The sequence below is a fragment of the Dendrobates tinctorius genome, unplaced genomic scaffold (assembly GCF_039654945.1).
Source record: "Dendrobates tinctorius isolate UK_male_01 unplaced genomic scaffold, ASM3965494v1 ptg000314l, whole genome shotgun sequence".
Lineage (NCBI taxonomy): Eukaryota > Metazoa > Chordata > Amphibia > Anura > Dendrobatidae > Dendrobates > Dendrobates tinctorius.
The window spans coordinates 383,342-401,259 of NW_027361981.1; the positions used below are offsets into that span (position 1 = coordinate 383,342).

The window sequence follows — 17,918 nt, forward strand, 5'->3', positions numbered from 1 at the left end:
CTTGCAGATGTTGTAAAGCCTTTTCCGGCTCTGTAAAGATCGTTTTTCCCATTCAAAGAAAAGCATAAAATTGCAGGGAATTGTAGCCCAAAACAAATATTTTTTCCCACCAAAATGGCACATGCGGGATTAAAAGCCTTACGTTTGGCTGCCACCGCAGCCGAATAATCCTGGAAGAGAAACAGTTTATGATGCTCATAGGATAATGGTTGCTTCTTCCTGTATGCCGATAGCAAACTGACTTTATCTTGGAAATCCAGGACCCTGAAGATTACCGGACGTGGTCTGGAATCCGTGTCATACCTAGGAGGGCCCAGGCGATGAACTCTCTCGATCTTCAGAGCACCTGAACGCAGTGGTAAATTTAGTGCCTTCGGGAGCCATTCTGACTGACACTATACCCATCAAATCAGGCGTTTTAATCGATTCGGGGAGACCAATAAGTTTCAAGTCATTACGCCGAGATCTGTTTTCTAGATCCTCGACTTTATCTAGAAGAAATGTGACATCTTTATCACTCCGGTCAAACTTCCCGGAGAGCTCTGTAACTATGTCCTCCAGATCTGACATTCTTTGTTCTGCAGCTGTTATGCGCGCCCCTTGTGTGTTAACCTGGGTGACAATTGCATCCAGAGTCGACTGAAATGCCACCAATCGAGAGTCTATTTTCGGCATTAGAATATCTATAATGGCCTGAGCAATTGATTGTGTATCCTCCCGTTCTGCATCAGCAGTTATCTTAGGTGGGGAGGTAGTGTTCTGGTGCCTAGTCCAGGGTCTATTTGATTTTCAAGATTTGGCTACGAATTTTTCCATAGTGAAAAAGAGACCTAATGAGCTCGTGTAAATTTGGTAGTGGCATCGCTATTGAATATCTGCCTCACATTCAAGGAACCACCATTCCCACGTCCAGCAGAGGGCAGCTCATCTGCAGTTTATACCTCTATATGTCGGTCCACACTCCCGTTCCTTTGCAGGTATGTAGCTGCCCCAGTTACCTTGCGATCCGGTTATGTGGCGTGGGGTACTCCAGCATGTGCTCCGCGATTCAGTGCGGCCTGCCGCAGCCGCTTCTGTTAGAGGCCACGTGTCGCGTGGATTTCAGCACTGCCTGCGCCTAGGACCTCCGGAGTTCCCGAAGAGCTGGCCCCGCTATCGGAGGGAACCTTGCCCTGGCCTTATCCCTGCTGCCCGCTTAGTGTAGCGGAGTGATGGCAGTGGATTTAGTTCTGCCGTCAGTCCCCAGTCTTTCTTTTTTAATAAATTTGCAAAAATTTCTACATTTCTGTTTTTTTTTCAGTCAAGATGGGGTGCAGAGTGTACATTAATGAGAAAAAAAATGAACTTTTTTTTGCATTTGCCAAATGGCTGCAATGAAACAGAGTGAAAAATTTAAAGGGTTCGGAATACTTTCCGTACCCACTGTATATGTATTCACCCTTTTTGCGGCGAAGCCCCTAAATATTTCTGGTGCAAGCAATTCCCTTCATATGTCAAATGCTTAGTGACAGGACGTCCCTCTGTGTGCAATCTAAAACCCCCGTCACACTAAGTGAGATCGCTAGTGAGATCGCTGCTGGCTGTGTCACAAGTTTTGTGACGCAACAGCGATCTCACCAGCGATCTCGCTGTGTGTGACACACATCAGCGACCGCCCCCCTGCCGGGTATCGCTGATCGTGCTCTAATGTACTGAGCCATTTTTTGATCGTTGGTCTCCCGCTGGCCAGCGCGCATCGCTGCGTGTTGCAGAACATCAGCGAGCTCCCAGCGCTGTAAGCAGACGCTGGAAGCTGGTATGCAAGGTAAATATCGGGTAACTAAGCGTGTGCGTCGCTTAGTTACCCACTTTGTACCGTAGATACCAGCGTGCTCGCGCTGGGAGCTGGTATCCAAGGTAAACAGCGGGTAACTAAGCGCACGCGTCGCTTAGTTACCCGCTGTTTACCTTGAATACCAGCTCCAAGCGCGAGCACGCTGGTATCCACGGTACACAGCGGGTAACTAAGTGACGCGCGCACTTGTTACCCGCATTGTCGCTGGTCCTGATCGCTGGTGAGATCTGCCTGTTTGACAGCTCACCAGCGATCATGTAGCGACACACCAGCGATACTGACCAGGTCATATCGTTGTCGGGATCACTGGTGCGTCGCTTAGTGTGACGGGGGCTTAAGTGCCTCATGTCTGTCAGTATATATATATATATATATATATATATATATATAAAAAAAAACACACACACACAGACCTTTTCTGAAAGGCCACAGAGGCTGCAACATCATTAAGCAAGAGTCATCACTAACCAAACTCCATGAAGATCAAGGAGATCTCCTAAGGCCTGTTTCACACTCCGTTTTTGACCATCAGTCAAAATCCGCCGTTTTTTTTAAAAAAAAAACGGATCTGCCATTTTTTTTGGCGGATCCGTTTTTTCCCCATTGAGTTGCATTACCGGCGGATCTTGACGGATGGCCATCCGTTGGATCCGTTTTTTTGCGGATCCGCCAAATTTTTTGCGTCCGCCGACATGCCTGGACGGACCATGCAACGTTTTTTTTTTTGTTGCAGGATCCGCATTTTACATTGCGCATGCCCGGAGGAAGGAAGTCAGCCGGAAATTTAACCCTGAAGTCCGAAAAAAAATTCTCTCTCTCTCTGGCTGCGGTTCCTTTAAAATTCTTCATTCAACGGATCTGTCAAAACAACAGTCCGGTGCCATCCGTTCACATCAGTTAGCAACGGATGCGCTTTCCGCCATTGGCGGATTTTAACTGACACAAAAAAACTGAAGTGTGAAACAGGCCTAAGGAGTCAGGGACAAAGTTATTGAGAAGTACAAGTCAAGGTTGGGTTATAAAAAAAAAAATAAAAAATCCCAACCTCTGATGATCCCCCGGAGCACCATCACATCCATTATCATCAAATGGAAAGAACATGATACCAGGACAAACCTGTCAAGAGAGGGCCACCCACCAAAACTATCAACCTGGGCAAGGAGGGCATTAATCAGAGAGGAAGCACAGAGACAAGGTAACCCTGAAGGAGCTGCAGAGTTCCCAAGCAGAGACTGGAGTATCTGTCCATAAGTCCACAAAAGACATATGGGAGAATCCCCAAATGTATGGATGAAGGTGCTGTGGTTAGACAAGTCCAAAATTGAACTTTTTGGCCACTAATGTAAATGCTATATCTATCGTCAAACCAATACGGCTCATCGCCCAAAAAACACCATCCAGCAGCAGGGATAGGGAGATATATTGTCCAAGTTGAGGGGAGGATGGACTTTGCAAAATACAGTGTTAAAAAATTGTAAGGCTCATTTTGAGTTTGCCAAAAGACCTATGAGAGACTCCCCAAATGTATGGAGGAAGGTACTACGGTCAGATGAGATTGCTGATCATCAGAGGAAACCATCTAACTTGGAGGAGCTGGAGAAGTTTTGCCTTGAGGAATAGGTAAAAATTAAAAAAAAAAAAACAAAGAAAAAAAACTATGGTGAAACAGACAGCTCTGGCCTGAAATTTTCAGGCAGGGAAGGTCCCTGGTTATTGGGCCCTTCCCAACCTAAAAATACCAGTCTGCAACCACCCCAGAAGTGACACATCACATTAGATGAGCCAATTCTGGTGCTTTGCCTGACTCTACACGATTGCCATGGCGCGGTGGCAATTGGGCTAATGGTAGTTGGGGTTGATGTCAGCTGTGATTAGTAAAAAAATAATCACATCTACCATCAAGCCCTAAGGTTAGTAATGCAAAGGTGTCTATTAGATACACTCCCATTACTAACCCAGTAATGCACAACATCTGGGACAGCTACGGGCTGGTATTTTTAGGCTTGGAAGAGCTCGACAACCAGGAACCTTCCCAGCCTGATAATATCAGGCCACAGCTCTCTGCTTTACCTTGGCTGGTTATGAAAAATAGGGGGGACCCCACATCATTTTCATTTATTAATTATGTTAAACAAAACTAAACACCCTTTAGTTTCACATGAAAGGCACTAAGAGGGTGCCACTTTATTATAAGTAGGGGGGCTTCTGAAATTACAGGACATCTATTCTGAGGTTTTCGGGCTGGGAATTTACTGTACTTGGGTGATGAAATTTTGTGGTTCTTTTGACATGAGTGAGTTAAAAATATGGCCTGCGGTACGTCCTATTTTTCTTTCTTGCACACATTGACTTGCATTGGCGCGTGAGATCCAATCCTCACATCCACTCGCGGCATGCTGCGATTCTTTTTTTCAATCCGATTAGGGCTGAGTAAAAAAATTGCAGATAAGCACTGACACATTTACTAACATTGGTCAGAGTGCAATGTGATGTTTTCTCACCTTGCACTCGTCCCATTTATACGCTCGTGTGAGTGAGCCCTAAAAGTAACAGTAACCAAAGTTAAAGGTCACATTTTCCTTTCTGCAAATGTAGTAGGTATTACCTGCAGTTCTATGTAACACTGAAAATAACATTCACTAATAACTTTGTGAGTACAAATAAAGCAATAGACATTACTTGCAGTTCTATGCAATGTCATATTTTCCTGTGCGGTGGTTGCTTCAGGCCCAGAAGACAAGCTTAGATGTCACACCACAGAAGCAAGGTGTGAGACTTCCAACTAAAGCTTGTAACATCCTGTGTGGGAGCAAAGCAGCCTGAGCAATGGCGCCACGTCACCCGCAGAGCCACTGATCGGCTGATAGTGCTGTGATATGTGGGATGACAGTGGTGACAAGACGAGGCGCCACAGCACCAGTCCGTCACTACTATCTGATGGTGCGCTGTGTAGGCAGTGATTGGGAGCTTGGGAAAGAACTGGATCAAGTATGGCAGAATCCGATATGGTGGCTTGGAAATTCTAAGGTATTTAACAAGGAACTTGCCAGTAAATTCATTGGTAAGGAGGTGTGATTTGGAAAATTCCAGTTTATACGAAAAGTGTACAAAAATAATCCGACGGAAGTTTGTTCCATTACTGGAACCCCAGTGATTAACTTCAATCTGCGGAGACATCTGGCAGCAACTGTGGTCACCTGCAGCGCCTCAAGAGGGAAAATGAAGAATTACACATGCCCTTGAACGAAACTGGCTGTCATACAGATATTATTGGTCAAAGAAAGAGAAGAAAAAGGAAAAACATAGGATGGAGAGAGGCAAATACAGATGGGCTGATTTCCTACAATCCTACTCCAGTCATTCCTTAATTCCAGTGAAAAATTAGGATGAATGAACTCATGGAGATCAACATCCAACACTGCGGAGACACCATCACGTTTCTCAATGCAGTGATTCTAGAGCAATGCCCCCATCCCTTATGGGAAATATGTAAAAACATGCAAAACACAAGCAGCGGAGAGACCATCACATGTTTCTCAACGCAAGCAATGACTAGCCAGGCCTTTCTCCGGGAAGGAACAACCACGGGAAGGGCAGTCTCCAATGAGGGAAACCACCTCCGTGGCTTGTGTTTTGCATGTTTTTGCAGATTTCCCATAAGGGATGGGGGCATTGCTCTAGAATCACTGCGTTGAGAAACATGTGATGGTGTCTCCGCAGTGTTGGATGTTGATCTCCATGAGTTCATTCATCCTCAGTTTTCACAGTCTTTTACTAGGCATTGCTCCTACTAGCCAGTTTCCTACTCCACACTGATGAGGGGCAATACCCCGAAACAGCTGTCTGTGGATGGATACCATGTTTTGGCATAGGTGGTTTCCTTCATTGGAGACTGCCCTTCCCGTGGTTGTTCCTTCCCGGGGAAAGACCTGGCTAGTCATTGCTTGCGTTGAGAAACATGTGATGATGTCTCCGCGGCTTGTGTTTTGCATTCCTTAATTCCAGGACTCCGCATCAGAATTGGTTTGGACAGCTGTATTTCACGGTCTGGGTGACCACCGATCTCATGACCCAAACGAGTAGCCTCATGGGCATATACGTGGCCTATTAGTTTGGGTCGGGAAACCTCCGGCCAAACTGACCATTGTGGTATGTACACTGACCGTGAACTACGGACACCTGAACCCAGTCTGAGGCTAATTGAGGACTCTTGTGTTTAGCTACTGTAAGTCAAGCATAAAATGGCTCATGGTTCTTCTGACTTCTGTTTATAGTCTTTCATCTGGAATATTACTGATGTCCGATATCTGTTTTTATAAGGGGAAAGACGCATAAAAAGGATATTTGACACTTTAGGAAAATAAACTACATAAATGGCCATCAACTGAATTTTCCATTTTAGGACTCATAAATCTTTCAAGACACCACAATAGAAATCAATATTACATATTGCCCTGTGCTTTGCAAAAGCAAAAAACATTAATAAATCAGTGATTGAGTATTTTAATATTCTGTTTAACCATACGTATTCCAAAAATTGTTATATATATATATATATATATATATATATATATATATATATATATATATATATATAACAATTTTTGGTGTATATAGTGTCACACGAAGGCGCTGCACTGTGCCGGATAAATAATTGGCACAGCACGGTTATGGAAAATTGGCTTTGCGGCTGCACAGATTATGCACACGGCAGACATAAATGATTTATGGTACTCTGCCCTACTTTCCTGCAATGGGGAGTTCAAGGCAAGATTTTCTTCCACAAAATACAAGTGTATTAAAGCAGATTGTATTTATGGAGATGCAGAACATTAAGTAGAATTATGCGCAGGGTCCTTATGGTGAGTCAGCTCCTTAAAGGGAATCTGTCAGCAGATGTTTACTATGTAATCTAAAGACAGCATGAAGTAAGGGTTAAAACAATTCATGGACTCCTCTCTTATCAAGCTCTGTGGCTTTACTTGCAGTAATTGTTTTATCACCAGGAGCTTATCATTGCTGGGACTGTGCGCATGCTAGCCGAACACGCCCCGTCCTGTGATTTGCAGCTCACTGTCTATGGACACTGTATATACAGAGCCTGGAGTGCAGCTTCCTGAGCTCTGATTCATTGCCAAATCTAAAAACTGTCAAAACGGCTGCACCCAATAAACTAAGTGATACATCCTTGGATTCAGCTTCTCTTTGCCTACATCAGGCTGCTCTCAGATGAGGTAGCAAAACCCTGCTGATAAATTCCTTATAAAAGGAACTGTTAGCAAGGAATGAGTGTTCAAACCAAGCACAGGCACTCTTTGCACAACACCATTGCCAAAAAGTTCAGTGCACATTCCCACCTACTTGTTTTCCTTCTATTGCCCCCCCCTCCACATCTTTGATTGGCTCTGTAAACCCAGAGTTGTCAAAGAAGGGCAGAGATAGATGGAAAACAAGTGGAAAGATGCACTTAACTGCTTGGTCACGCCATGATGCACATAGTGCCTGTGCTTGGTTTGATCAGTCATTCTGTGAAGACATCCCTTTAAGGGATTTATAGGATCCTACTCAATATCATAGCCCCCCCTAAAAAGCGTAAAATGTCCCATAGGCCTCGTACATAGACTACAATAGCTCCAATAGCTATGGTGCAATCACACAGCTTCCTCTATAAAGTTAGTTGGCCCCCAGCTCTCTCTATACACCATGATGGCCCCCAAAGCGCTTACCTCCCTCCCTCCCGGCTTGTTTCACCTTAACACCTTATCAGAGCACGCTCGCTCATCACTACTGACCACACATTACATGAACAGTCACTTATCCGAATGTCTGGCCAGACTTGGCTTTCCCCAATTCTGAGGCATTGTTCCTATGGGAGGAAATGCTGCATTTTTTTCCTACAGGTGTCTGCACCAAAATACAGAGTAGCAATCTGCTCTGATTATCGCATGTTTGTTGTGGGTTTTTGTTATTTATTTATTTATATTTTTTTTTTTTAAGTACGGTATTTTCCCTTTTGATGCAGTTTTGTTAATTATGATTTTTAGTGCAGAAGTCCACATCTGGTTGTTTTATACGCAGTTTATCAGGGTCTCCATAGAAGACTAAATGGAAAGATACAAAAAATAAAAAAAATGCACAGTTCCACAATGTCTTTAATGCAATGTTTATGCTAAATGGGAACACGGCCTAACAGCGGATCTCCGAGCGTCAAGAGAAACCAGACCAACAACAATCATCTGATCAACATGCTGGCTTACGTAGCCAACTCCTTTAACCTCTGTCTTGGGCTTATGTTTCGCGTTTGTTCTTTTTCTGGTTCTCACGTCATGCAGCTTTTACTTACAACCCAAATAATCTGTGTTTAGGGTGACATAAGAAGTTCGGCTGCAATTCGGTGTTGTTGATTTTTCCCCATTTTGACTGTCAATCACTGGTCCCTTTATACAAGTTTTGGCCATCGCAGACATCAATACACCATTGTTACTTGCTGTAACTTGTACATAAATATTAGAAGAGGCGCATTGTACCCCGATAAAAGGAGCAGGAAAACTGACATTTATATTAAACAAAGCTCATGTACAACACCCACGGAAATCAGCCTGCAGACCCCATTGTTTTGGAAATATTTGCAGATCAAACAATGTACAAATTTCCCACTCACAGATCTGTGTGCAGTCACCAGTAAAGGGAATCTGTCACCCTTTTCAGGTTTCTGAGTTAATGATATGGGCATAGAGGTTGTATACAGGTGAAATTAGTTCTACCTGTATGTCAATCAATGTAGCACAAGTGATCTCCCAACAAGACTATTGAAGCCAGTAAAGTGTGTATATTTTTTATATTATATATATATACACATACAATAAGTATATATCTATTAAAAAAAAATAAAAAATTATATATATATATATATATATATATATATATATATATATATATATATAGTTCAAATTGCCTCATTCAAAATAAAAAAAACACACATTTGGTATCGCTGCATTCAGAAATGTCTGATCGATCAAGAGTTAAGGTACTGTCACACTTAGCGATGCACCAGTGATCCTGACCAGCGATATGACGCGATCAGGATCGCTGGTGCATCGCTAAGTGGTCGCTAGTGAGCTGCCACACAGGCAGATCTCACCAGCCACATCGCTGGGGTCGCTACTGACTTTAGCTTTGTGTTGTTTCAGGAAACAACATGTGTACATAGCAGGAATGACCACACTCACACTAACTTTTGTATTGAAGCTTCTAATGAGTGTGAGGTGAGCAGCGATTGGTGGATCCTGTGCCATCAGCTGTGTATTGTGGTATTACCTGTCACTGTAGTCCTGCCTCTGATAAGGAAATGTAAGCTCTTGCTAAAAGCACAGGAAGTTAAAGGGTAAAATAGCCCTAATGGACAGTGTGAAAAATTGTAAGATTATTAGGGTTTTTGTTTTTTTTTTTGTTTTTTTATACTGATAAAAAGTTTTTAAAAAAATACACGGAATACAAACATTTCAATCATCAGTCACTTTTTGATGACATATTCCCTTTTAGAAAGAGCCTGAGTGTACACAACGGCCATTACAGCACTAGTTTTATTTTTTTATCAGAACAAGTGACAGCGGAGACTATTGTCAATCATTAAGTATATACTGTATATTCTTTAAATACAACTACAGGTTGGGCCATGTATATGGATACACCTAAATAAAATGGGAATGGTTGGCGATATCAACTTCCTATTTGTGGCACATTAGTATATGGGAGCGGGGAAACTTTTCAAGATGGGTGGTGACCGTGGCGGCCATTTTGAAGTCGGCCATTTTGGATCCAACTTTATAAATGGTCCACCCAGGTGTATCCATATAAATGGCCACCCTGTATATACAAGTAGCAAGCCACGTAAGGCCATTTTAGAACTACAAGTACCAGCATACAGTCAGCTGAAGATTTTACAATTCATGGGAAAGCCCCATGAACACACCGATTCTGGCAGCGGTGGACACCGACAGAAGAGGTCCCTGTGCAGAATAACAATTTACCATCATGTGCCTTTGGCAGCAGCTGTTTGCAGTTGAGCTGAGCCCCCTTACCTCTTGGGTCCATCTTGGGCCAATAATATGTCCGCCGCTGGGTGATGGGCCTGTCCACAGTATATCACACACAGTGAGCAATATCACATGCTAGTGAAGAACGCGGCGAGTGATTGTGGAGCTTCATGTGGCTTCACACTCTGGGTCAAACAGAAAATACTACTCTTTTTGTACCAGAAGCGTGTGACGTTACCGTAGTTATCACGCTTAGCTTATATACCGATATATCAAGCTTATATCGCTGTCCCCATTGGGGCTCATAATTTACAATCCCTTAAAGTATGTCTTTGGAGTGTGGGAGGAAACCCACAGACACACGGGGAGAACATACAAACTCCTTGCAGATGTTGTTGGTGGGATTTGAACCCAGGACCCCAATGCTGCAATGCAACAGTGCCAACCACTGAGCCACCATACAGTGCCAACCACTGAGCCACCATACAGTGCCAACCACTGAGCCACCATACAGTGCCAACCACTGAGCCACCATACAGTGCCAACCACTGAGCCACCATACAGTGCCAACCACTGAGCCACCATACAGTGCCAACCACTGAGCCACCATACAGTGCCAACTACTGAGCCACCATACAGTGCCAACCACTGAGCCACCATACAGTGCCAACCACTGAGCCAACGCGTTCCATTCTTTTAATTGCATCCTGAAAATAGGGCGACTGACGGTCACAAATTGGGGCTTCTGTGTGCTCGTAGGCATCGTGGATGGAGGCTGATGCTGCCTTTTATTGCAGGCATTACTCTAGGCTATAAAACAGACCACAGTAGTGCAAGATGTGATTTTTCCATGCAGACCGTAGGTCCGTCTAGAAAATAGGCCGTGCACGCTGGCTATAATGGGTCCATGTGCTCTCCTGGTATAATCTAAGGTGGCTATGGACCGATTATACGCTTGTCTGAACGAGCCCTAAGGCCACGGTCACACAGTCAGTATGTGGTCAGTATTTCAGATCAGTATCTGGAAGCCAAAACCAGGAGTGGGTGATAGCTGTCCCCACTTCTGCATTTAGCACCCACTCCGGGTTTTGGCTTCCAGATACTGATCATGTGACTGTAGCCTTATACAGAGGCTTCAAGTATAGAAATAGCAGCGTCAAGAACAGCCAGAGGCTGACAACAGGAATACCAACAACGGCGCCGCAACAAAACGGATCCCCCTGGATAGAACGATGACATTTGTCGCCATAAAAATCTAACGGAAATAATTAGAATATTGTTTCGGAAAACAACCGACGTTTTTCTGTAAAAATAACAAAATGGAATATAGCTGAGAAATCCACCAGTGTGAACAAAGCCTTAGAAAACCATCAGTGGTACAACAGCGCCCATCCGAATACAAGTGTGCCCGCCTGACTGTGGAACAACGACAAGCACTGACATTAGGGGTTATAGACTCCCATAGGCACAGTGTCATGGAATAGGGGCCTCTTCTGTGTCCCTCTCCTGACTACCATGGAACTACAAGTACCAGCATTCACCTGCTCCTGGTACAGAACTGTCAAAGAGCCACAAGTTGTCAAACAGAGGAGCACAGTGCAGAGTATGTGCAGGAGGAGGGCGAGCTGCCAGTGACTGCCTGCAGCGGTGGGACTACAAGTATCTATGGAGCACCAGACACGGTGCCTGCATTGTAGCCCTCCAGCTTCTGTAGGACTACAAGTACCAGCGGCACACAAGACAGTAATAATGTTCAAACCAACACCAGGACTGGATGACAACCAGCAGCAGCACCCAGGGTGACATGAGGGCTGTCACCAGATGTAAACATCTCCCTCCCCGGCTGCCCTGGTACCTGCCCAGCTGTGTGCCCAGCACAGGAGGAGGGGGGCAGGGGCTTCAGGACTTGCTGTGATGGGGGAGATGCGGTCCCTCCAGGCTCCATGCCTCCCCGGCGCAGCCGCCTGTGTGCTCAGTGCGGGGGAACTCCATGCAGGGATCTCCCAGAGGCAGAGGAGGGCGGCAGTGACGTCACGGAGGAGGAAGCACGGGCACACTGTAGCACGACGGACGCGTCACATCACTGCCGCCTCCCTCCACACTGACACCACCACACACTGCCGCCTCCCTCCACACTGACGCCACACACACTACACTGCCGCCTCCCTCCACACTGACACCACACACTGCCGCCTCCCTCCACACTGACGCCACACACACTACACTGCCGCCTCCCTCCACACTGCCGCCACACACACTACACTGCCGCCTCCCTCCACACTGACACCACACACACTACACTGCCGCCTCCCTCCACACTGCCGCCTCCCTCCACACTGACGCCACACACACTACACTGCCGCCTCCCTCCACACTGACACCACACACTGCCGCCTCCCTCCACACTGACACCACACACACACACTGCCACCACACACACTGACACCACCCTCCACACTGACGCCACATACACACTACACTGCCGCCTCACACTGACACCACACACACACACACACTGCCGCCTCCCTCCACACTGACACCACCCTCCACACTGACGCCACATACACACACTACACTGCCGCCTCACACTGACACCACACACACTACACTGCCGCCTCACACTGACACCACACACACTACACTGCCGCCTCCCTCCACACTGACGCCACATACACACACTACACTGCCGCCTCACACTGACACCACACACACTACACTGCCGCCTCCCTCCACACTGACGCCACATACACACACTACACTGCCGCCTCACACTGACACCACACACACACACACACTGCCGCCTCCCTCCACACTGACACCACCCTCCACACTGACGCCACATACACACACTACACTGCCGCCTCACACTGACACCACACACACTACACTGCCGCCTCACACTGACACCACACACACTACACTGCCGCCTCCCTCCACACTGACGCCACATACACACACTACACAGCCGCCTCACACTGACACCACACACACTACACTGCCGCCTCCCTCCACACTGACACCACATACACACACTACACTGCCGCCTCACACTGACACCACACACACTGCCACCACACACACTACACTGCCGCCTCCCTCCACACTGACGCCACATACACACACTACACTGCCGCCTCACACTGACACCACACACACTACACTGCCGCCTCCCTCCACACTGACACCACATACACACACTACACTGCCGCCTCACACTGACACCACACACACTACACTGCCGCCTCCCTCCACACTGACGCCACATACACACACTACACTGCCGCCTCACACTGACACCACACACACTACACTGCCGCCTCCCTCCACACTGCCTCCTCCCTCCACACTGACGCCACATACACACACTACACAGCCGCCTCACACTGACACCACACACACTACACTGCCGCCTCCCTCCACACTGACACCACATACACACACTACACTGCCGCCTCACACTGACACCACACACACTGCCACCACACACACTACACTGCCGCCTCCCTCCACACTGACGCCACATACACACACTACACTGCCGCCTCACACTGACACCACACACACTACACTGCCGCCTCCCTCCACACTGACACCACATACACACACTACACTGCCGCCTCACACTGACACCACACACACTACACTGCCGCCTCCCTCCACACTGACACCACACACACTACACTGCCGCCTCCCTCCACACTGACGCCACATACACACACTACACTGCCGCCTCCCTCTACACTGACGCCACATACACACACTACACTGCCGCCTCACACTGACACCACACACACTACACTGCCGCCTCCCTCCACACTGCCTCCTCCCTCCACACTGACGCCACATACACACACTACACTGCCGCCTCACACTGACACCACACACACTACACTGCCGCCTCCCTCCACACTGACACCACATACACACACTACACTGCCGCCTCACACTGACACCACACACACTACACTGCCACCTCCCTCCACACTGACGCCACATACACACACTACACTGCCGCCTCACACTGACACCACACACACTACACTGCCGCCTCCCTCCACACTGACGCCACATACACACACTACACTGCCGCCTCACACTGACACCACACACACTACACTGCCGCCTCCCTCCACACTGCCTCCTCCCTCCACACTGACGCCACATACACACACTACACTGCCGCCTCACACTGACACCACACACACTGCCACCACACACACTACACTGCCGCCTCCCTCCACACTGACGCCACATACACACACTACACTGCCGCCTCCCTCCACACTGACGCCACACACTGACACCACACACACTGACACCACCCTCCACACTGACGCCACATACACACACTACACTGCCGCCTCACACTGACACCACACACACTACACTGCCGCCTCCCTCCACACTGACACCACACACACACTGCCGCCTCCCTCCACACGGACACCACACACTGCCGCCTCCCTCCACACTGACGCCACACACACATTGCCGCCTCCCTCTACACGGACACCACACACTGCCGCCTCCCTCCACACTGACGCCACACACACACTGCCGCCTCCCTCCACACTGACGCCACATACACACACTACACTGCCGCCTCCCTCCACACTGACGCCACACACTGACACCACACACACTGCCACCACACACACTACACTGCCGCCTCCCTCCACACTGACACCACACACACTACACTGCCGCCTCCCTCCACACTGACACCACACACACTACACTGCCGCCTCCCCCCACACTGACACCACACACACACTACACTGCCGCCTCCCCCCACACTGACACCACACACACACTACACTGCCGCCTCCCCCCACACTGACACCACACACACACTGCCGCCTCCCTCCACACTGACACCACACACACACTGCCGCCTCCCTCCACACTGACACCACACACACACACACTGCCGCCTCCCTCCACACTGACACCACACACACACACACACTGCCGCCTCCCTCCACACTGACACCACACACACACTGCCGCCTCCCTCCACACTGACACCACACACACACACACTGCCGCCTCCCTCCACACTGACACCACACACACACACTGCCGCCTCCCTCCACACTGACACCACACACTGCCGCCTCCCTCCACACTGACACCACACACTGCCGCCTCCCTCCACACTGACACCACACACTGCCGCCTCCCTCCACACTGACACCACACACTGCCGCCTCCCTCCACACTGACACCACACACTGCCGCCTCCCTCCACACTGACACCACACACTGCCGCCTCCCTCCACACTGACACCACACACTGCCGCCTCCCTCCACACTGACACCACACACTGCCGCCTCCCTCCACACTGACACCACACACACACTGCCGCCTCCCTTCACACTGACACCACACACACACACTGCCGCCTCCCTTCACACTGACACCACACACACTGCCGCCTCCCTCCACACTGACACCACACACACTGCCGCCTCCCTCCACACTGACACCACACACACACTACACTGCCGCCTCCCTCCACACTGACACCACACACACACTGTCTCCTCCCTCCACACTGACACCACACACACACTGCCGCCTCCCTCCACACTGACACCACATACACACACTGCCGCCTCCCTCCACACTGACACCACACACACACTGCCGCCTCCCTCCACACTGACACCACACACTGCCGCCTCCCTCCACACTGACACCACACACACACTGCCGCCTCCCTCCACACTGACACCACACACACTCTGCCGCCTCCCTCCACACTGACACCACACACACTCTGCCGCCTCCCTCCACACTGACACCACACACACTCTGCCGCCTCCCTCCACACTGACACCACACACACTCTGCCGCCTCCCTCCACACTGACGCCACACACACTCTGCCGCCTCACTCCACACTGACGCCACACACTGCCACCACACACACTGTCGCCTCCCTCCACACTGACACCACACACACACTGCCTCCTCCCTCCACACTGACACCACACACACTGCCTCCTCCCTCCACACTGACACCACACACACACTGCCGCCTCCCTCCACACTGACACCACACACTGCCGCCTCCCTCCACACTGACACCACACACACACTGCCGCCTCCCTCCACACTGACACCACACACACTCTGCCGCCTCCCTCCACACTGACACCACACACACTCTGCCGCCTCCCTCCACACTGACACCACACACACTCTGCCGCCTCACTCCACACTGACGCCACACACTGCCACCACACACACTGTCTCCTCCCTCCACACTGACACCACACACACACTGCCGCCTCCCTCCACACTGACACCACATACACACACTGCCGCCTCCCTCCACACTGACACCACACACACACTGCCGCCTCCCTCCACACTGACACCACACACTGCCGCCTCCCTCCACACTGACACCACACACACACTGCCGCCTCCCTCCACACTGACACCACACACACTCTGCCGCCTCCCTCCACACTGACACCACACACACTCTGCCGCCTCCCTCCACACTGACACCACACACACTCTGCCGCCTCCCTCCACACTGACACCACACACACTCTGCCGCCTCCCTCCACACTGACACCACACACACTCTGCCGCCTCACTCCACACTGACGCCACACACTGCCACCACACACACTGTCGCCTCCCTCCACACTGACACCACACACACACTGCCTCCTCCCTCCACACTGACACCACACACACTGCCTCCTCCCTCCACACTGACACCACACACACTGCCTCCTCCCTCCACACTGACACCACACACACTGCCTCCTCCCTCCACACTGACACCACACACACTGCCTCCTCCCTCCACACTGACACCACACACACTGCCGCCTCCCTCCACACTGACACCACACACACTGCAGCCTCCCTCCACACTGACACCACACACACTGCCGCCACCCTCCACACTGCCACCACACACACTGCCACCACACACACTGCCGCCACCCTCCACACTGACACCACACACACTGCAGCCTCCCTCCACACTGACACCACACACACTGCCGCCTCCCTCCACATTGGGACCTGGTGAGCTCCTGACACGCCACACACACTTGTGAGACTCCGCTCCTGCCATGACAATGTGCAGAACCTCCAACTTCACCTCTTTCTAAACCTTTGTAAGAACCTCTCAGGATCCATGTCTGCCTTACAGTCATAGGTGGTGGAAACAAATGTTACATGTGAGTTCTCTGGCCTTTCTATATACTGTGTTACTGCATAGCCCAAGACTACACCTCCCAGAATGCAATGTATGGGAGGAGCCTGACATCCATGCATAGGGCTGGTTTCCATTAACCCTCTAGGGAGTGGCAGATTTGATGCAGCAATTCACTTCGGTATCATTATATTATGTCTCATCAGTGTGAAGCCTTTGTAGTTCTCCAATAGAAGCAGGAAGCAAACCATCGTGATGCTGCTACCTACAGTAAGGCTGTGTGCACACCAAGTCCCCTTGTGCTGCGTTCTCTGAGCAAGAACAATTTTTTTTGAGTTTTGGAGAGTCTCTATTCAGTTTATGCACCAAAAATTCCTCAAAAAGCGTTGTTTTTGGCTCGTTCATATGTTGCATTTTGCTACATTTTTAGATATAGTTATATAGGTTGGAAAGAGATACAGATCTATCACGTTCCCCTTTCTCCAGCAGTCATGCATTCTCTATCCCTATAACACACAATGCCACTTTTTGTGAGGAAATCTTCCAGCTCTTTTTTAAAAGCTGTCATAGTGTCTGTCATTATTACCTCTTGTGGTCGGGGCACGCCATAGTCTAACTGTAAAGAACCCTTTCCTATTAACCTACTGGAATCGCCTTTCCTACACCCGTAATGAGAGCCCCCTGCTCTTTGTACCTCAGGAAACGCAGCGTGTTACAGTATTGGCAATCTAAGTGAGATTTCTGAAATCTCGTGCGCTTGCTGCTTATTTTTTGTCAGATTTGAACCATCAAAGCCTTTTTCCACATCTGCAGCGTGTCAATTCTCTCAGCGTTTTTCCAGCATTTTTCACCAATTGAAATG

At 49.1% G+C, this 17,918-nt stretch overlaps 1 protein-coding gene across 2 annotated transcripts in view; it reads right to left on the reverse strand.

The window, feature by feature from the left end:
- The window catches only part of KLHL5 (kelch like family member 5), a 148,487-nt gene extending 131,407 nt beyond the window's left edge, over positions 1 to 17,080 (reverse strand). The window contains exon 1 of one of the 2 annotated variants that reach the window (XM_073561082.1): positions 17,003 to 17,080. In XM_073561082.1, the coding sequence (XP_073417183.1) occupies positions 17,003 to 17,040 (38 nt within the window). In that variant the 5' untranslated portion in view covers positions 17,041 to 17,080. Of the gene's footprint in view, positions 1 to 11,725; positions 12,076 to 17,002 lie in introns of those variants that run through there. The other variant, XM_073561083.1, reaches the window with a different exon arrangement.
- Between the last annotated feature and the right edge of the window lie 838 nt (positions 17,081 to 17,918).